Below are 19,382 nucleotides of genomic sequence, written 5' to 3' on the forward strand. Positions count from 1 at the left end.
CCTGGCAGCTGCTCCCGTGCTGTCACCGAGGTGACCAGCGCTAGGTGCCGGCATTGTTCCCGCGGCCGCCGCATTCCTGCCACTGCCGGCGGAAATGCCGGAGCGAGAGGGAAGCTCTGATGCTCCCTGGGGATGGGACAGACCCTGGGCCTGCCCGTCCTCCTCCTCAGGAGGGTGCAGGGATCCTTGTGGGGGACCCTGGAGGATGTTGGGGTGCAGCTCCGGGGGTCTCACTCATGCATCAGCCCGCCATGAACATGGGCGCTGAGGGATGCTGGTGGTACCCAGGTGGTGGTGCTGGAGGAGCTGGTGCTGTCCCACAGCCACACTGAACATCCCTTGCCAGCCCTAGGTGGGCAGTGAGCTCTCCTGTCCCCCCTGGGGACATCCAGAGGTCCCCAAGGAGCGCAGGGCTCAGCGCTCTCCCTGTGCCCCTAGCATCCCTCTTTCCTCGCTCAGTGAGCTGCAACCTGGCAGAGCCCATCTTTGCCCTGCCAGGACAGACCCTGCTTGCCCAGCAGGGGGGACAGGACCACCCCATGCCTCTGCCCATGTCCCCAGCACTGCCCCTGTGCCCACTGCCCACTCTGCCCCACTCCCGTTGCAGTACAGGAGCTCTGGCAGTGCCGTGGCACACGAGGCACAGGGAGCATGGCCGAGCTCAGCAGCTCCCACCTGCCTGTGGGCAGCCAGCCAGGCCAGGAAGAGCCAGAGATTCCTTAGGTCTCCCGGCCCAGAAGCCTTTTCCTCCTTCCAGGCTGGCCACAGCCCAGCCAGGAGGTGCTCCCTGGCCTCCTCCTTTCAGGCTGGTGCAGGAGGGCTGGGGTCAGGGCCCAGCTCTGCCGCCCCTGGCTGCAACCCAAGCTGGGCTTGGGGCTGGGCAACGCCTGGGGGACGTGGGACATCTCTGCCTTGCTGCCATGGCCACAGCAGTTCCTCCAAGGGTCTGCTGGGCCCCCCACTGCCAGTCCTGCCCGTGCCCAGGCAGGGACCTCGCCACACCTCTTGGGCAAGGTACCTGCTGCTGCAGCTGGGGAGGCAGAGCACGGGCATGGAGGGGCAATTTGAAGTGCAGGGGGAGAGCCCTCCCAGTTCAAACCAGTACCAGCAGCACTGTAGGCTGGCAATGGAGGAACAATAACCCCGCAATATCCCAGAGCTGGAGCTGGGGGCAGCTGGAGGGGGCTGTGCCTGGGGCACCGTGTCCTGCCCCAGGACAGGACTGGGCAGTGGGCAGGCAACCCTCGCCCACCCGCCCAGACCATCCTGGGGGCACTGGCAATAACTCGTGGGGTGGCCGTGAAGCCGCGTGGGGGTGGCAGGGTCTCTCGGGGCAGCTGGCACTGGGGCAGCCGTGGCTCGCAGGGCCCCGCGGCCGGCGGGGCTCGGGGATCGTGCAGCGGGCGCGGCGGCTGGCGCGGGGCCGGGCAGCGCATCCCTCCCGCTCCCGGCGGATGAGCTCATGGAGGCCAGCTGGGTCCCGGAGCTTCCCCAGCCCGCAGCTGCAGCCCTTCCGCTCCTCCTCAGCCCCTTAACCCCCTCCCCGCCGGCACTGCCGACCCCTACCCGCAGCCCCGTGCCGGGATGTGGGCAGCCCCCTGCAAACAGACAGGGCTTTGGAGGCCCCGCATGGGCACCCCCTCTCCCAGCGTCCCAGCCACGGCTGGGGGTGCCCTGTCCCGTGGGGTCCCATCCCTTTGCAGGGCTCAGCTCCTCGTCTCCATCTGCAGGGTCCTACTGGGACCCTCAGTCCCCATCCCTTTGACCCCCGTGCCCCCCATATGGGTCCTGCTCACACCCAGCCCCATGGGGTGGGGACACGAAGGGGAGGAATGCCAGGGATACCAGGGACAGGGACACCAGAAACAGGGATGCCAGGGATAGCAGTGACTGAACACAAGGGACAGGGATGCCCAGGAAGACCAGCATCCCTGTGCCCTTCGAGCATCCCCTCCTCCATCTCCCAGCCCCTCTGACCTCTGTTTTCCCATCCTCCTTGCCAATTCCACAGGCTGAGCACATGGCTTCACACCTTCTCTGCCATCACTGAACTGAGAAAGGGGCTGCCATGGCCCCAGCCATGACCCCCAGTGCCTATAGACAGCCCCAGGAGGCAGCAGAGGGACCTGAGATCCCTCCACCAGCAGGAGAGCAACCCCTACCTGCCCTTCCAGAAATCAGCATTTACTGAGTTAATAATCATAACTCTTTATTATAAAGACATATTTACATGGAATAAATCTTTACAGACACAAGAGACAATCAGCAGGGACCAGCTCAGAGCCAGGGCCCCTCCTTTGGTGTGTGGCAGAGCTTGACAGAGACCCCAGTGCCCCCCATTCCTACTGCCCCATGGCATGAAGCAGAGGGGCCCAGGGCCCCACAGTGTGTCCTGGGTGGGCACCCCACTCCACCACGAGGTGGGTCTGCCAGCGGGAAAGGGAGGGCAACTCACCAGGGTGTGGGATGAGCACCATGGGAATAAATAGACCCAGGACAAGCTGTGTGCTTGTCACCCTGGGATGGGGGTGACAGACAGGGCTGGGGCAGGACCCCAGGGGAGATCACACACCCCTGAGGAGAAGCTGCTCTGCCTGACAAAGTGCTTTGCACAAAGCCTGTGGTCCCAGCAGGCCAATGCCCGAGCCAGTTCCGTGCCCAACGGGACAGGGCATCGCGACAACCCTGACCCCTCTGTGGGCAACCCCGACCCAGCCGGCCCTTCGAGGCAGTGAGGAGGGGCAGAACGCACCCACAGCGGCAGACATGGCACCGGGGCCACAGGGCCAGCCGCCGGGAGAAGGTGGGGTCGGCCCAGGGCTCACAGGAGGAGCCCCAGGCTTAAGGCCGGAGGATGAGCGGATCAGGCGAGAACACGGTGCGAGCAATGGAAGCCGTGTCCGTGGAAGGCCGGTGGCAGCCCTGCAACGAGAGCAAGCCCAAGCTAATGAGTTCCCTCACGGCACCGTCCCACGTTTCCCCGCACCCCCCGTGCCCCCCTGCACCTCACCTGGCTCAGAACGGCATGGGGCCCTTGTGGGAGAGCCGGGGCCGGGGCCGCCGGGTCCTGCGCCAGCCCCCGGGCCGCTGGCCGGGCCCGCGACGTGCACCCCGCGGCCGCACCAGCCTCCGGGCGAGGCCGCCCTGGGCATCCTTCCCGTCCGGCGCCTTCGCCAGCGGCCCTGAGGAGATGAGGAACAGCGTCAGCCACGTGTCCCTGCACGCAGCACAGGGACAGCAGTACCTGGGGCAGCCTGGCCCTGCGCCGGTCGGTTTTCTGCATTGTCCCCAACGAGAGCCATCAGTGCCAAGCGCTTCTTGTGCCGGCACGGCCCGGCCACCTGTGCCAAACATGGCCAGCAGAGGGGCATGGGGCTGCTCAGCCTCTGCTTTCGGCCCCAGCCCTCCCCACAGCCAGCCCTTTCTCTGTGCCACCGAGACACTCAGCCCTTCACCCCGAGCCGGTTCCGTATCCCCGTCGTGCCTGGTGCTGGTGCTCCAGTGGTTCCGTTCCCTCGGGGCCCTGCAGCCCCTGGCCGGGATGCTTTGCTCCCTGAGCACTTCCAGGTCCCGCTCCCCCGGGTGCCTGGCGGGGACGCTTTGGCCGCAGCTGCTGTCCCGGCAGCCCCGCGGGCTCGCTTGGCAGGCGGGGCCCCGCGTAGGTCCGGCTGCGGGACCCGGCGATGCCCGGGGCTGTCACCGCGGCTCCGGACGCTCCCGCTCGGCACGGGCACCGGCAGGGTTTTGGCTCCAAAGAAAGCGCTTTGTCTTTCCCCAGCCCAGCGGCGGCGGATCCCGGCGGTGCGGGCGGGGTGCCGGTTCCCCCGAGCCCCCCGACCCGCGGCCACCCCGGCGCGGTCCCCTCGGTTCTCTCTTTCCTCGCTCCCTCCCTTCACGCCCCGCTGCCGGCGTGGGGTCCCCGCGGGTGTTCGGCTCTCACCGGGGGTGGCCAGGACGAGCCCGAGCAGCAGCAGCAGCAGCAGCAGCGGGGCCAGGAGCCGGCGCGGCGCGGCCATGGCGGGGGGCGGCGGGGGGCGGCGGGGGCGGCCGCCGGGGGAGCCGCATTTGTAGGCGGTGAGAGCCCGGCCCGGCCCCGCCGCCTCCCGTCATCTGGCCCCGGGATGGGGGGAGGTGTCCGCCCCCGCCCTGCCCCGCCCCGCCGCCGGGACACCTCCGCGGGCTTCCCCCGGTCCCGGTTTGCTGCCCGATCCCTTCCCGGCGCATCCTCCGGGGCATTCCCCGCCCACAGTGCCCTCATGGCGCCCCCAGTGCTCTGAGAGCACCCCGGCCCGAATCCGGGATCCGCTCCCAGCCCAGCCTGGTCCAGGACTCCCTACCCCGGATGGTGCTGGGACCTCAAACCCAGAATGGCCCCCAGACCCTAACACTGCAGCCAGCTTGGCTTGGGACCCCTGCACAGCCTGGATCCAGCATGTCCCCTTCCACCCTAGTCCTGGGACCCCTCTCCCAACGTGATCCTCAGATTCTGGGACCATCCCGGCTCATGCAGCCCCTCCCAGTGCCCCTGTTCCCCCAGCACCCACGGAGGCAGGGGCCTGTCCTGCCTGCCCACTGTCCCCTCCAGCCCCCCCAGGCAGACAGCATCTGCAGAGGGGTCTGGTGAGCTGCCACAGCCACCATTGCAGAGGGGAGAAGGGAGAGAAATCAGGAATTACTTTTTTTGAGCCCAGGAGGAAGGGAGAGATGGGAAAAGAGGTTAAGGTTTGGGTTTTTTTCTCATTACCCTGCTCTGGTTTGATTGGTGATAAATATATAAAAGGGGAGATTTAGATCAGATATTAGGAAGAAATTCTTGGCTGTGAGGGTGGGCAAGCCCTGGCACAGGGTGCCCAGAGAAGCTGAGGCTGCCCCTGGATTCCTGGAAGTGTCCAAGGCCAGGCTGGATGGGGCTTGGAGCAACCTGGGATAGTGGAAGGTGTCTCTGCCATGGCAGGAGCTTGGAACAAGATGGGCTTTAAGGTCCCTTCCAGCCCAAACCATTCCATTATTTTATGAAATTCCATTAATTTCCCCAAATTTAGTCTATTTTACCCATGCCTGCATCTGGTGATGTACTGGTCCTTAGCTCGATCTTTTCCTTGCGTTTTCCCTCCCTGCTCAGTTGAAGAGGGAGTGATGCAGTAGCTTTGGGGGCACCTGGCCAGGGTGAGCCTCCACAAAGGGGGTCACCAGCCCTCAGAAAGGTGGATCACAACTACAACTGCACCCAAGGGAGCCCCTGCCGGCGGGGGGGTGGCCCAGGCAGGGTGTGGGGGCAAAGGGAGGCACGGGGGGGCTGCAGGAGGAGTTGTGTGGGGCCTGGGGGTACGGGGGGGCTGCAGGAGGAGTTGTGTGGGGCCTGGGGGTACGGGGGGGCTGCACGAGGAGTTGTGTGGGGCCTGGGGGTACGGGCGGCTCCAGGAGGGGCTGCTGACTGCGCTGGGCTGTGAGGGGGCGCTCGGGGAGGGGCTGCAGGAGGAGGGGGGATGTGTGGAGGGGCTGTACCCGGTGTGTGGGTAACATGTCACAGCCCCACATGCTCTGAACCTGTTCCAGCCCTGTTGGCTGCAGCCTCTCGCCCCAGCCAGGTTCTTCTGCGGCCCCCGCAATGTGGGGCCAGCGCTCCCCTCCAGTGCTATGCACCCCCCAAAGCGGGGGTGCTTCTTCAGGGGGAGCAGGAGCTGCGGCCTCATCCGCGCCTGCCGAGCTCGGTGGCGCAGGGAGGAGCCCCAGCCCGCTCCTGGGCAGGCGTCACTGGCACACCCCGCCTGCCAGGGCACCTCAGGGATCCTGGCACGGTCCCGGTGCCACCGCCGCCTTCCGCATTCCTGCGGCCGCACGCCCGCCCCGCGTCCTGTTTGCCGGGCGGTCCCCCCGGCCTGAGTCACCCGCGGCCCTGCAGGTGACGGAAGGCCAACAATAGCCCACAAAGGGAGGATGTCCCCCCAAAGCCTTCCTCCGGCTCGTCTTCGAGGAAACCTCCCTCGGGACGGACGGGCCCCACCGGACGCACGGCGGCCAAGGAGCTTCGTCCGGTTGACGCTGGCTCGGAGCGACACGCGGCCCTGGGGACCCCGGGGACCGCCCGTGCCACCCGGGCTGGGCCGGGAGGGGGTGATGGCACTGGGGGATGGCACCGGGAATGGCGCCGGGTGTGAGGGCACCGCAGGGTGCAGCTCAAAGGACAGGAATAAAGGGGGAGGGGGCCTGGCCGTGGGGACCCCCGGGGATGCAGCTGTGGGGTGATGGGTGCAGCCCCCACCCCCGGCCCCGGCAGGAACCAGGCAGGGAGGACGAAACCCCATGAACGCCTCTCGCTAATGAACAGGATGGCAGCAAAGTGCCGTCTGACTGTCCCCAGGGCATCCTTGGGAAACTGCGTAACAATCACAGCAGCTTTGGTGTCCCTCTCCCACCTGCTCCTGTCTTGCCCCTGATGGGGACCCAGCCCTGCCCCTTCCTGGGTTCCTCTCACAGAGGGGGGACCAGCGGGTGATGCCAAACACAGCCCGAGAGATTCTGACATGAGCGTTCAGGGCTCAGCCGCAGGGAGCGGATGGCCGGGGTCCCCCCGGAGCTGCAGGTTAGGAACAGAACAGTGGGACACGGGACAGGACAGCGGGACACGGGACAGGACAGCGGGACACGGGACAGCGGTCTGCGGCTCCACGGCGCAGTCCTGGTGCCACCTCGTGGTGAGCAGGGTCCCAGTGCCACAGCTGGACAGCGGAGCGGTGTCACGGCGATTGGAATGGCGACACTGCGGGGCAGGCAGGCGTGGACACACTGCACAGTGAGGGGACACAGCCGGACAGTTCAGTGACGCAGCTGGACAGCCAGTGTGTGACACAGCCAGACAGTCACTGCAAGGGCAGGGTAAGCACCTGTGTGCCCAACAGGCCATGAAGTGCCACTGGGAAGAGGCAGCAGCTCAGAGGGGTCGTGGTCCCCACACAGATCCAGCTTTGTCCAGCCTTGAGCAGGGATCCCAGGCCAGGCAGAGGGGGTCACATCCCAAAGATCCTCACGGGCTGTGATGAGCAGTGATCCTGTAGGAAGTGCTCTGGGAGGGTGGGGATATCAATCTGTGGGGACAAATGTTTTGGCAGGGCTCATTACAGCAGATCAAGGCAGGGTGGATTTAAATTAAAGAGTGTTGGTGTGGATTAGATAGAGGGAGGAAAATCTTCCCTGTGAGGGTGGGCAGGCCCTGGCAGATGTTGCCCAGAGCAGCTGTGGCTGCCCCATCACTGGCAGTGCCCAAGGCCAGGCTGGAAGGGGCTTGGAGCCACCTGGAATAGTGGAAGCTGTCCCTGCCCATGGCAGGGGGTCAAAACGAGAGGATCTCTAATGTCCTTTCAGACCCAACCAATCTGTGACTCCATGACCTGTCCTGGGTGGGGATGTGCATTCACCCCTGGAGATCTGTGTCCATCCCTGGACACCTCCAATGCCCGCGGCAGCAGGTCTGCCCCTCTCCCAGCCCTTCTCTCCACAAGCAGAGTCATTAAAGAAAGTACCTGTGCAATCAAAGTGACAGCCTCGGGGTCAAGGCTCCTTATGATGAAGATAATGAGGTTTTATCATGGCAGATGCGTGAAAGTGCAGAGCTGATGGGCCTGGAGGGACAAAGGGCACATCCCAGCAGAATCCTCGTGAGGAGCACAGGTCCCTGCGCAGCCTCAGCAGAGCTGCTGGTCCCGGGCACTGAGCAGGGCTGGTGCCCACCTGCGTGGCTCCATGTCCTGTGGAGGAGGAGAGATGGCTTCGGGGGCTGGTTGGCTTGGGGAGCATCTGGCCCTCACCCCAGAGATCCCCTGTCAGCTCTCCACAGACCCAAAACACAGGGGTTCCTCAGGAAGCAAAGCCTTTCCCTGACCTGTCCCTGGCCATCAGGCGGTGCCAGACTCAGCTGGCACGCTCCCACTTCTGCTCCTGCGGGATCTTTGGACTTTGTGCTGATTTTGCTGTTTGCTGTTATTTAGCAGCAGAATTCACTTTTCAAAGGGGCAACAACCCTGCTCCCCGCACCCTGTGTCTGCTGACGCCTCGTCCCTCCCATCCCGCATCCCTCTGCCCCCGGGGCAAAGGCACAGGAGGAGGGACCTGTCGCTCTCAGTGTCCCCTCGGTGCCCCGTCGCTCCCGGCCAGGGCAGCCATGTCCCTCCCGCTCTGGATCGCAGCCTGGGCGCTCCTGCTCCACGGTACGGCACAGGGCGGGTGGGGCGCTGGGGTGGGACGGCACAGCTGGGGACCCCCAGGATCCAGATGTGGGGAGCGTGGGATGTCCCAGCCGCAGCTCTGGGTGAGGCAGAGGTGGGTGCACCCCGGGGTAGGAGCCAGACTGTGTCACGGGGCTCACCCTGCCCAGCTGCCACAGGGATGGGCCCGGGGGGGTGACAGGTAAGAGCAGACCCCCAGGGTGCAGACACCTGGTACCCAAGAGCTCTCATGCTGAGGATGACCCCATCATGCATTGTCCCACGGAGCCAAGCTGTGTGCCCTTGGCCCAAAGTGAGAGGCCAGGTGCCAGCTGGTGATGGAGAGCCCAGGGAGTGGCGGTGGAGCCCCGTGCCAAGCAGCCCTGGGCAGAGATCAGGTCCAGCTGGACATGGCCCCACCATCAGCCAGCTCCTTCTGCAGCCCCAGTGTGGGATGCTCCTGCCAGCCCCTCCGTGCTCTGTGCTGGGCACCAGCTGCTCTCTGTGATGATCCCACAGGAACCAGGAGATTTACCTCCTCTTGAACCAGGGGATGGCCTTGCTTTTCATCCACTATTCCTGGGGCTAAAACCACTGGGTTTTGTAAAAAGCCCCAAGCTCGGCTGGCTGGTTTGGGGCTGGGGACGAGGGTCACAGCTGCCTGCTGCAGTTCCGGGCGGGAGCACAGGTCCAGCAAGCCCCCAGGCTGCAGCCTGAGGTTCCCGGCTGTTGCCGTGCCCGCAGGCTGTGCTGCAGGGCGGGCACCACAGGCTCCTTCCACCAGGAGCGACATCCGCGACTGCTCCGCGGAGCCGCCGGTGAGCCCCACCTCGCTCCCCGTCCCTGTCCCTGGCGCCCCGGGCACAGGGTCCCCCACAGTGCCAGCGCGTCTCTCTGTGCCACCAGTACCTGCCACCGACGGCCACCAACAGCACGGCGCGCCTGGCCGTGCTGCGGGGCATCCTGCGGACCCACGGCGTCCACGCCTACATCGTGCCCTCCACGGACGCCCACATGGTAAGGTGGGAGTCCCCCGCAGCCCCGGTGACCCCCTCCCTGCCCACAGCCACCTCTCACGGCTCCATCCCGGCTCCAGAGCGAGTACATCTCCGAGCGGGACGCCCGCCTGGGCTGGCTCACCGGTTTCACCGGCTCCGCAGGTGAGGGCATCCCCAAACCCCCGGGTGGCTGCTCCGGGCTGGCACCCCCTGGGGATCCGTGCACACGGCATGGTCCCGCTCCCTGAGAGCCGCTGGGAGTCCCTGCCGGCTGCAGGGACAGACAAAGAGATGACCCCCGAGCCCCCTCCCCGTGCCAGGCACCGCTGTGGTGACGCGGGACAAGGCTGCCCTGTGGACCGACAGCCGCTACTGGACCCAGGCAGAGCGGGAGCTGGACTGCAACTGGGAGCTGCAGAGGACAAGTCAGTGGGGGCACGATGGGGCCCTTCTGAGCATCCCCGCTCCCAGGGACCCCCCCAGCCCCTGCCACAGCCTCCTATGGGCTCAGCGTGGCTTGGGACGCAGTGGAAATTCGCGGTGCCACCCAGTTCTCTCCTGCAGCCTCCATCGAGTCCATCGCGACGTGGATCCTGAAGGAGGTTCCCGCGGAGGGGAACGTCAGTTTGGACCCCTTCCTCTTCTCCATCGGTAGGGCTGGCTAACACTGGGGGTCACCGTGCCCACGGAGGGCAGACCCTGGGTATGAATTTACCAGGAGCCCAAACGCGCGGGCTGCTCACCCCCCAGACACCTGGAACAGCTACAGCCGGGCTCTGCGCGGCTCCGGCCGGACCCTGCTCCCCGTCGAGACCAACCTTGTTGATCAGGCGTGGGGTGACCAGAGACCCCCTCCCTCCTCCAGCGAGATCTACAGCCTCCCAGCAGAGTTCACAGGTCTGACCCAGCCTCCCGCAGCTCTCCCACAGCACCCCCAGCCTGGGGCGGGCCCTGCCCTGAGCCGGCCGCTTGCCCACCCGCAGGGAGCAGATGGCAGGACAAGGTGGCCGGGATCCGGCAGCGCATGGAGCAGCACGCGCGGCGCCCCACGGCCGTGCTGCTGTCGGGGCTGGAGGAGACGGCCTGTAAGGAGGCACGGGGCCCTGGGGGCATGGCCGGGGCCGGGGGCTCCAAACCTGAGGGTGGGAGGGCAGTGGCAGTCGCTGGTGCAGAGCTCTCGTTCCCGGCAGGGCTCTTCAACCTCCGCGGAGATGACATCCCCTACAACCCTGTCTTCTACTCCTACACCCTCCTGACCAACACGACCATAAGGTGGGCAGCACATTCCCGTGGGCACAGGGCTTGGAGGGGGCTCACCACGCACCCCCTTGCAGCCTTCCTTTCCTGAGCCAGCCCCCACGGGACCCTCCTCTCAGCCCCGTGGCCCCTTATCCCCAGAGCGGCTCCATCCTGCCGTGCCCAGCCCCACTGACTGTCCTTCTGAGCCACACATCTTTCCCAATCCGCCCCCCGCTCCCAGCCCACTCCAGGGCACGGCACGCTTCCTTTCCTCGCAGCCTGAGTTTCTCCCGTTCCCAGCCCAGTATCCCCTCACAGCCCCCCGGGTCCCTGCTCTCTGCTGGCGTGGCCGGAGCTGGGGGGACCAAAGGCAGCCGGTGACAGCCCCGTCCGTGCCCGCCCCACGGCGCTCCCTCCGCAGCCTGTTCGCGGAGCAGTCCCGGCTCTCGCAGGAGGCGCGGCAGTCCCTGCGCTCGGGCTGCCCGGGGCCGCTGTGCGTGGAGCTGCAGGACTACGGGCAGGTGAGCGCCCACCTGCGCCGCTACGCCCAGGGCAACGTCACCGTGTGGCTGGGCACCGAGTACACCACCTACGGCCTCTACGCCATCGTCCCCCAGGTGGGCACCGAACCTGCCATGGGGCACGCGGGCCCTGCAGGCTCGGGGACGGCCCCGCGTCACCGCGCTGTGGCCGCACCTGGCGCCTGAGGGGACGGGTAGCTGTGTCACCTTCTGCCTGCCCTCGCAGGAGAAGCTGCTGGAGGAGAGCTACTCGCCCGTGATGACGGCCAAAGCTGTGAAAAACGCCCACGAGCAGGAGATGCTGCGAGCCGCCCACGTAAGGGCTGTGCCCGTCCCCACAGTCCCCTGCAGAATGGGGGGACAGAGGAGGGAGCAGGGTGCTGATGCCTCCCCCCCCCGCTGTCACCGCGCACCCCCAGGTCCGGGACGCCGTGGCCGTCATCCAGTACCTGCTGTGGCTGGAGAGGACAGTCCCGCACGGGCAGGTGGACGAGTTCTCGGGGGCTCAGCGCATCGATGCTTTTCGCTGGTCAGTGCTGCCCCGGGCCTGCCCTGCCCAGGGAAGGGCACCCGGGGACCCTCAGCACCCTCCTTCCTCCCTGCTGCCTTCCAGGGCCCAGGAGCACAGCCGTGGGCCCAGCTTCGAGTCCATCTCAGCCAGCGGGCTCAACGCAGCGCTGGCTCACTACAGGTGGGGCTGGAGCAGTGGTGGGCAGTGGGCAGGGGGCGGTGGGCAGTGGGCACTGAGCAGGGGGCAATGGGCAGGGGGTGGTGGGCAATGGGCGGCTGGGAGAGGGCTCTGACACCCCTCCCCTCGCAGCCCCTCGAACGGGAGCAGCCGGACACTGTCTGCGAGAGAGATGTATCTCTTTGACACCGGAGGGCAGTATCTGTACGTAGCCTTGAACAGAGACCCCCCCCCCCACCACAGCTCACATCCAGGGCCCCCCAAAGCCAGCGCTGGGGATTGCACCAGCCCCATTCATGACGCCCCTTTGCAGGGATGGGACAACAGACATCACTCGTACAGTGCACTGGGGCGAGCCCACCCCTCTCCAGAAGGTACCAGCCCCTCCCATGTCAGGCAACATCCCCCTGCACTGCCCAGGGCAACCCTGAGGTGCCCAGCACCCCCTATGGCACTCAGCATCACGGTCCTGGCCAGGGCTGGATGTGCAGGGGGGGTGTCTGGGTAGCCCCACACTCACCCCCTGCCATGCCCTACAGGAAGCCTACACCCGTGTGCTGATGGGCAACATTGACCTCTCCCGCCTCGTCTTCCCATCCAACACAGCAGGTGGGTGCCAAACCCAGCATTGGCCCTGCACAGAACCCCTGGCACAGGGAGCAGGACGGCACAGGGGAGCCCCAGAGGCTCCTTGGCCTCCATGTCATCCCTTCATTCCCCAGGGAGAACGGTGGAGTCCTTCGCCCGCCGGGCACTCTGGGATGTCGGACTCAACTATGGCCATGGCACCGGCCATGGCATTGGCAACTTTCTCTCAGTCCACGAGTGTAGGTGCCACCAGCACTGGTGCTGGGCATGTGGGCTGAGCTACGGGGAAGGGATGAGGACAGGAGCTCACTGGGGGCTTCCCAGCAGAGCCTCTATGACAGGCAGAGAAATCCCCACTTGCAACATCTTGTGGTCTTTGCCAGGGTGGCCCCGTGATCCTTGCTGAGGTGGTCCCAAGGTCCTTACTGGGATGATCCTTGTCCTTGTAGTGGTCCTTGCCACGGTGGCCCCATAGTCCTTGCCTTGGTGGCTCTGTGGTCCTTGCTGGGGTGTCCTTGTGTTGGCCCCGTGGTTCTCTCCGGTGTGGCACCTTGGTCCTTGCTGGGTGTCCCTGCAGCGCCTGCCATGCACAGAGCTCTGACCCACCTCATGTCCCGGCAGGGCCTGTGGGTTTCCAGTCCAACAACGTGCCACTGGAGGCCGGCATGTTCACCTCCATCGGTATGTGCTGGCACCCCGGCTCTGCAGGACAGCCCCGGGCACAGAGCCCAGCCAGGGACGGGCTGTCAGCTCTCAGCCCACTCAGGGCCACATCAGCCCCGCTGGGGTGGGCTGGGGGAGCAGCTGGGGCTGGGGCTCACCAGGCGTGTTCTCCGCCCCCAGAGCCCGGGTATTACCAGGATGGCGACTTCGGGATCCGCATCGAGGACGTCGCCCTCGTGGTGGAGGCACAGACTGAGGTGTGGCAATGGGGAGGGGGTGACGGGGGGGCACACCATGGGGGCCTGCATCGAGTCGGGGGGGAGGCACCTCCAAGGGGGTAGGGGACGTGCAATGACACCTCTCTGTGGCAGCACCAGAGCGGGGAGAAGCCTTTTCTGACCTTCGAGGTGGTGTCCCTGGTGCCCTATGACCGCAACCTCATCGACCTCAGCCTCCTGTCCCCAGAGCAGGTACGGCCGTGTGCTCGGGGTGAGCAGGGCTGCCAGGTCAGCACAGGGGCTTGGGGGGTGGATGCAGGAAAAACCAGGACCGTGGCATGAGGCTGGAGTGGGTAAATGAGGACAGAGCAAGGATGGGTGCGTGGATGAAGAGGGGCAATGAGCTCTGCAGGCGGGGCCAGTGGTCGGAGTGCGGGGCAGCCGGACGGGGAAGGCCAAAGGCGGGAGCGGCGCCCAGGCCACGCCCCGGCAGCTCCCCGTGGTGCCTGGCTGCAGATCCGGTACCTGAACTCCTACTACGAGAGGATCCGGGCACACGTGGGGCCGGAGCTGCGGCGGCAGCAGCTGGAGGACGAGTACGTGTGGCTGCAGGAGAGCACCGAGCCCTTCGCGGTGAGCAGCGCCGGCAGCGCCGCCGCGGGCTCGCTGGCCCTCGCCGCGCTGCTCTCGGTGCTGCTCAGCGGGCTGGGGGCCTGATCCCGCACCCGCGGCCCCGCTCCCCCACACCCCCACCACGGCCGGGTCTTCCCCCGCCCTCACTTCCTTTTTTTTGGTGTATTCTATTTGCTCGTCTGTGATTAAACATGAGCGAGGCGGGCCCTGCTGTGCCCGATGTGCTGCGCGCTGCCTCGCCGGCCAGTGAGGGCTGGAGTCCGGCCCCAAGCCCACCCCTGAGATCCTGCTTGTGCCACCTTGTCCAGCCCTGAGGCGACCAAGCCAACGGCGACAGTGAGGAGATGGATTTGGGCAGATTATAATTCTGGGGCAAAAGCTGGAGGATTTGCAGTGAGAAGATGCAGGGCAGCCAACCACGGATGTCCCCAGCGGGGTGACCACATCCCGCCTGGGTGTGATGCCGAGCCGGGATACAGGGGACATCCCGGACCAAGTGTCCCGCAGAGGGCTTGGCTACCATATCCCAGCAGGATGAGCAGGCTCGGGGGTGGGCACGGCAGAGGGGTTGGGGTTTGTCACTTTCTCCATGGGGGGACTCACGATGCCCATGTGCAGATGGCCAAGGGGCGGCAGCAGTGCCGAGGGGAGGCAGGGCAGAGCAGCATCACCGAGGGGCGGCACGGCCGAGCGCTGTCAGGGCGCAGACACCGTCCCCACCCAGGGGCCCCGGGCAGGGCAGCAGCTCGCTGCTGGAGGGTTTCCTTCCTCCTGCCCCAGCCCGCGCCTCGCCAGCCACCCCGAGCACGGCTGCAAGCGCCTCTCATGTGACCGCCGGCTTCCTGTGCGCTCCCGGCTCGGTGCCGGTGCCGCGGGACGGACGGGACGGGACGGACGGGCCGCGCTCGCCGCTGCCGGACGCTGAGCCCTCGCCACCGGCCAGGCCATGCTGCGCCGCAAGCCTTCCAACGCCGGCGACAAGGAGCCGGGACACAGGAAGGTGAGTCCTGGCGGCACCCAGGTGCCCTCAGCACCGCAGGTGTCCCGGCGCACCCAGAGCTGTCCGAGCCGGGGCTGCCGTGGGATGCTGAGCAGGAGGGCTGGGGCAGGGCCCGGGGCTGGGGTCGCACGGCAGCTGCCCTGCCATCAGTTCGTCTCTGCTGCCACCAGGCACCGTGGCCTCGCCAGTGCGTGGTCCTGGCCTTGTCCGCCTCCCACTGTGCCTTCCATCCTGTTGGGACGTGTGGCTGGGATGCACAGCCCCCGGGACCCACACGGGTGCCAGCTCAGGTGCCGGGGGGACCCCAGAGCTCTGCTGGGGGCGGCTGTGCCCCCCGCCCCGCCATGGCCTCCCCGGGCGTGGGCGGCCGCTGTCATTTCCTGGGGGCCATGGCTGCGGTGGCGGCTGTGCAGCTCTTGCGCAGCAAGGTGCTGCGGTCGGGGCTGCAGCTCCGTCACGAGCGGCAGCGCTTCCTCCGGCAGCCCCGCGGCGAGGTGCGAGCCGCAGGAGCGCAGCTGCCCGTGCCACGGCCTCCCGAGAGCCCCCTGCGTGCCACGGCCGTGTGCCACCCTGTGGCTGGAGTCACCAGTGGGGGCCAAAACCGGCTCCTCATCCCCCGCCAGGTCTCGCACCAGCTGGCACGTCAGCTCTTGCCAAGCTTTGCTGGGCTGGCATCAGCATCAGCAAGTCACCACGGGGAGCAGGGGCAGTGCCTGGTGGCAGGGTCCTGCCCGTGACAGGCACAAATCCTGCCGTGGCAGCTCCTCCGTGCTGCCAAGCTCCGCCAGGAAACCTGGGTGAAGTCCCCCTCCCTGCACGGGGCTGGCCCATCCAGCCGGGCCAGTCCCAGTGGGCATCCCCTGCCCCTGCCCAGTGACAGCCACTCTCACTTCCCCCTCCTGCTCTGCTCCGGGACAGCCCGGCCCCCCTGACTCACACCCCACTGCCAGGCTCGCCATGGCTCCTCCAGCCCCGGGGCACTTCTATCTCAGAGCTGTTTTATCTCAGCAGTGAAGCCCTGGGAGGTTCGGTGGACCTGGATGTGGGGGATTCAGGGCACTGGGGTGGGAGCAGGGCAAAAGCCAACATCCCCTCTGCACAGATGCACCTGGAGCTGGCATGAAGCCACAGTGGGTGTGCAGCTGGGTGTGGCTCCGTGAGCCAGCCCTCTGCAAGGAACGGCAAAACCAAGTGCTCGGGGGTGCTCGGTGGGGCTGATGAGAAGGAGAATAAAAAGGAAACAGCACAGGGCCAGGCTGTGCAGGGCTGGGAAAGGCCTCTGCCACCACAGGAGCTGGCAGAGCTGCTTGGGAGCAGGAATCCCTGGTTGTGGTGGTGGCAGAGCAAGCTCCGTGGTGTGTGCTCCGAGGGCCTCAAGAGTGCTGGCAGTGGCAGCTGACTCACTGTGCCATGTGCGAGCACGCTGGTGCTGCCATCCCAGGGATGAGGGACACCTGGGGCCATGTGGCTGTGCTGGCACCATGGACGTTCCTTCCATGTGAGACAGGCACCTTAGGCCATGGAGAGGAAGGCAGGCAGGGGGCACAGGAATGACTAAAAGGAGCAAGGGATGGAGAGGTGTACCAGGACTGAGATCCAAAACCAGCTTTGATGGCTTAGGCAGGAGGTGGCACCAAGCCAGCTGGTGATGCTGGGGCTGTGCTCTCTGGGCTATGGGTGACACTCACAGGTGGAAAACATGGATTTGTGACGAATCCTCCAGGATTTCAGTCCTGGAGCTGACGCTGTGGGTAGCAGCAGGGCTGCTCTGGTGCTACCTGCCCTTCACTGCCTGCCCACCTGTGCTGAGAGGAGATGCAGAGCCCTGCGTGCCCCCACGTCCTGGCCCATGTGCCAGGGTGGCATCATGGCACAGCCCCGGGCTGCTCCCGGCATAGCAGTGCCAGGCTCCACACTAGAGCATCCCTGCCCTGGGAATGCTGTGCCAAGCAGCTGCACAGGCACCAAGAGCTCCACATCCCAGTTCTGGGGGTTGATGACACATGGCAGCTCCTGGAAGAGAGCAAAAAACTCTTCCCAGCACTGGCATTACCCTGGGATGGGCAGAGCAGCCCAAAGAGCAGAGAGGAGCTGGGGCAGGGAATGCAGGAGGAAACCCATATTCCATCTCCCCCCTCACACCTCTGCCCCTGCTCCCAGCTTTCCCTACAGCGTTCCAGCAGCTTCAAGGATTTCAACAAGTGCAAGGTCAGCTCCCCTGTGTCAAATGAGGAGTTCAACCTGGAGGAGAATGTGAGTTCCCAGCATCCCTTGACACATCCTGCTCCCCTGGGAACAGCCCATTTCAGGGCTGGGTTCCCGAAACTCCTGTCCTTACCAGTGGCCTACGTGTCATGGAGCAGCCCCAGGGTGTCAGCACCGGTGGGATTTGGGATCTCACAGTCCCCATGTGACCCTGTTGAGGCTTGCCCAGGGTGGGGGGCTCTGCCCTCACTCTCCATCTCTCTGGCAGATCCCCGAGGATGATGCCAGCAGTGCCAGCGCCGAGGAGGGCGCGCGGAGCAGCGGCACCAAGCTGGGCAGGAAGTGGCGGGCGGTCATCTCCCGCACCATGAACCGCAAGATGGGCAGGATGGCTGTGAGAGCGCTGGCCGAGGGCAAGGTGAGCAGGGCCGTGGGGACACGGACAGGTGAGTGGGGGACAGCTCCCCCTCCCTCGGCCTGAGCCCGGTACCCCCAGCAGGGAGAGGCGGAGGCAGAGAGGCCATGCCCGCTGTCCCCAGCCAGCAGCGTGGAAGAGCAGAGCTGTGACAAGGTGCCCCTGTCGTACCTGGAGCTGGAGGAGGAGGAGGATGGACGCCCAGCCCTCGGACGCCAGATGTCCAGCGGTGAGGCCAGCCCCGATGGGACACTGGTCCCACGTCCCCAGCTGGGCATGTCCTGCCTGACCCCTCCTCTCTGCAGGCAGCGACATTCCCAGCCCTGGCGATCCCAGGGACAGCCAGCAGCTGGAGGAGACCGTCCCAGCCTACACCGGCCCCTTCTGCGGCCGGGCCCGCGTCCACACCGACTTCACCCCCAGCCCCTATGACAAGGACTCCCTGAAGCTGCGGGTAAGCCACGGCCACTGTGGCCCTGGGGAGGGAGGGAGGGTGGCTGGGGACCCCCTGAGCTGGGGATGTTCCCTGGCTGTCCCCAAGCCTGTGCCCCCCACCATCCCACGTCCCTTGGCCTAGAAAGGGGACATCATCAGCATCATCGAGAAGCCACCTGTGGGCACCTGGACCGGGCTGCTCCACAACAGGGTGGGCTCCTTCAAGTTCATCTACGTGGATGTGATCCCTGAGGAGACGGTACCTGCCCGCAGGAGCCGCAGCTCCGGCCGGAACAAGCGCCTCAAGCCCAAGACCCTCCATGAGCTGCTGGAGCGCATCAACCTGCAGGTGAGGGCCAGGGGCTGCGGGGACAGCAGCACCCAGCTGTCCAGGGACCCAGCACCCAGCAGCACCCAGGGACCAGCAGTGCGACCAACCCCTCTCCCCTTCACTATCCCCCACCTCGTGGGTCCTTCCACCAAGCACCCAGGGGCACAGAGGGCACACAGGGGGCATTTCTTGGTAATGTGGGCTAAGTGCCCACCGTGGACCCACTGCGGGGGGAGCTGCAGGCCAGCACTGGGGGCCAGGAGGAGCCGGGGGAGCCACCCACGCCCTGCTCACCCCTACCCACACCCCCCACCCAGGAACACACCCCCACCCTCCTGCTGAATGGGTACCAGACCCTGGAGGACTTCAAGGAGCTGCGGGAGACGCACCTGAACGAACTGCACATCACCGACCCCCAGCACCGCGCCAAGCTGCTGACGGCTGCCGAGCTCCTCCTGGACTACGACAGTAAGAGACTCCTGGGGAGGGGTGGGGACCCTGACTGGGCACCCCAGCAGCACCACTGACACCACGGTCCCTTTCCCAGCAGCCAGTGAGCCAGAGGATGGTGACAGCACCGAGGCCCTGCCATCACCCTCAGAGCCCAAAGGGGACATTCCCCGGGACTCCGGCTGCTTCGAGGGATCAGAGACCCTGGATGGCAGCCGGGAGGAGGCCGAGCTGGGGGGTCCTGAGGAGCAGCTGGCGGGTCCTGAGGAGCAGCTGGGGGGTCTCTCCGTGGCAGAATCCCCCTGAGCCTGCCAGCACCGCCACTTTCCACTCCGGCCCTAACAGGGGGGCTGGATTGGAGGGGACGGCGGCTGGTGGGGGACAGGGGAGCCCCAGTGGTGGCACCTCGGGGCCCGGCCTGGCCCCTGCACCAGAGCCAGATGCTGGGTGGGCACAAGGTGCCCCAGGACATTTTGCATGGCACTGCCTGGCACCACTGCCCCGAGGCAGGGACTCTGGGCATGCCGGGGCATTGCACTCCCCGCCAAGACACCGCAGGCATTGGCTGCTTTCCCCAGGTTTGCCAGCAGGCTCAGGAAGGGAGCTGGGGCTGGAAGCTGTGTGTGCAGGCAACTGAAGCCTGCCTAGGACACTGTCACTTCTCAGTGTGGACACACAGAGACCCCCCCTCCACCTGCCGTGGGGGACAGCAAGATGCAAAGAACACAGCTAAGACACCCTGGAAGTATGAGATGGAGAGTCCTGGAAATGCACAGGGAAGAGGCAGCTGGCTTGGG

The 19,382-nt window shown here is 66.2% G+C and overlaps 3 protein-coding genes across 5 annotated transcripts; 2 read left to right on the top strand and 1 right to left on the bottom strand.

Moving 5' to 3' along the window:
- Positions 1-2,419: 2,419 nt before the first annotated feature.
- On the bottom strand, positions 2,420-3,302 carry APLN (apelin). Its single transcript, XM_058814335.1, is given in 3 exon segments — positions 2,420-2,922; positions 3,011-3,216; positions 3,219-3,302. Coding segments are annotated over 2 exon segments (285 nt in total). The 3' UTR covers positions 2,420-2,922; positions 3,011-3,015.
- Positions 3,303-8,158: 4,856 nt separating this feature from the next.
- Positions 8,159-13,833, top strand: XPNPEP2 (X-prolyl aminopeptidase 2). Its single transcript, XM_058814202.1, has 21 exons — positions 8,159-8,204; positions 8,946-9,019; positions 9,108-9,218; positions 9,298-9,361; positions 9,520-9,624; positions 9,764-9,850; positions 9,950-10,096; positions 10,183-10,284; positions 10,390-10,471; positions 10,860-11,055; positions 11,186-11,275; positions 11,379-11,488; positions 11,573-11,650; positions 11,780-11,851; positions 11,961-12,021; positions 12,187-12,256; positions 12,370-12,474; positions 12,857-12,916; positions 13,079-13,155; positions 13,270-13,368; positions 13,633-13,833. Exons 1-21 carry the CDS (start codon positions 8,159-8,161, stop codon positions 13,831-13,833), a joined length of 2,037 nt encoding a protein of 678 aa, XP_058670185.1.
- Positions 13,834-14,595: 762 nt separating this feature from the next.
- Positions 14,596-18,921, top strand: SASH3 (SAM and SH3 domain containing 3). 3 transcript variants are annotated; one of them, XM_058814263.1, is made up of 8 exons: positions 14,596-14,749; positions 16,910-17,002; positions 17,223-17,372; positions 17,451-17,598; positions 17,675-17,823; positions 17,947-18,153; positions 18,453-18,603; positions 18,683-18,921. In XM_058814263.1, the coding sequence occupies exons 1-8, from the start codon at positions 14,696-14,698 to the stop codon at positions 18,889-18,891; spliced, it is 1,161 nt and encodes a 386-aa protein (XP_058670246.1). In that variant the 5' UTR covers positions 14,596-14,695; the 3' UTR covers positions 18,892-18,921. The 3 variants fall into 3 exon arrangements, with proteins under 3 accessions (XP_058670246.1, XP_058670247.1, XP_058670248.1); XM_058814264.1 differs by having other exon boundaries at positions 17,454-17,598; XM_058814265.1 differs by having other exon boundaries at positions 18,686-18,907.
- Positions 18,922-19,382: the final 461 nt, after the last annotated feature.

Source organism: Ammospiza caudacuta, chromosome 14 (assembly GCF_027887145.1).
Source record: "Ammospiza caudacuta isolate bAmmCau1 chromosome 14, bAmmCau1.pri, whole genome shotgun sequence".
Lineage (NCBI taxonomy): Eukaryota > Metazoa > Chordata > Aves > Passeriformes > Passerellidae > Ammospiza > Ammospiza caudacuta.

What these genes read in the sequence shown, in the direction of transcription:
- SASH3 (XM_058814263.1), top strand. Translation starts at nt 14,696, where the DNA reads ATGCTGCGCCGCAAGCCTTCCAACGCCGGCGACAAGGAGCCGGGACAC. An exon ending in AGGAGCCGGGACACAGGAAG is followed by an intron (nt 14,750 to 16,909) that starts GTGAGTCCTGGC and finishes CCCTGCTCCCAG; the next exon opens with CTTTCCCTACAGCGTTCCAG. An exon ending in CGGACGCCAGATGTCCAGCG is followed by an intron (nt 17,599 to 17,674) that starts GTGAGGCCAGCC and finishes TCCTCTCTGCAG; the next exon opens with GCAGCGACATTCCCAGCCCT.
- XPNPEP2 (XM_058814202.1), top strand. Translation starts at nt 8,159, where the DNA reads ATGTCCCTCCCGCTCTGGATCGCAGCCTGGGCGCTCCTGCTCCACG. An exon ending in GCAGCGCTGGCTCACTACAG is followed by an intron (nt 11,651 to 11,779) that starts GTGGGGCTGGAG and finishes CTCCCCTCGCAG; the next exon opens with CCCCTCGAACGGGAGCAGCC. An exon ending in CGGCATGTTCACCTCCATCG is followed by an intron (nt 12,917 to 13,078) that starts GTATGTGCTGGC and finishes CTCCGCCCCCAG; the next exon opens with AGCCCGGGTATTACCAGGAT.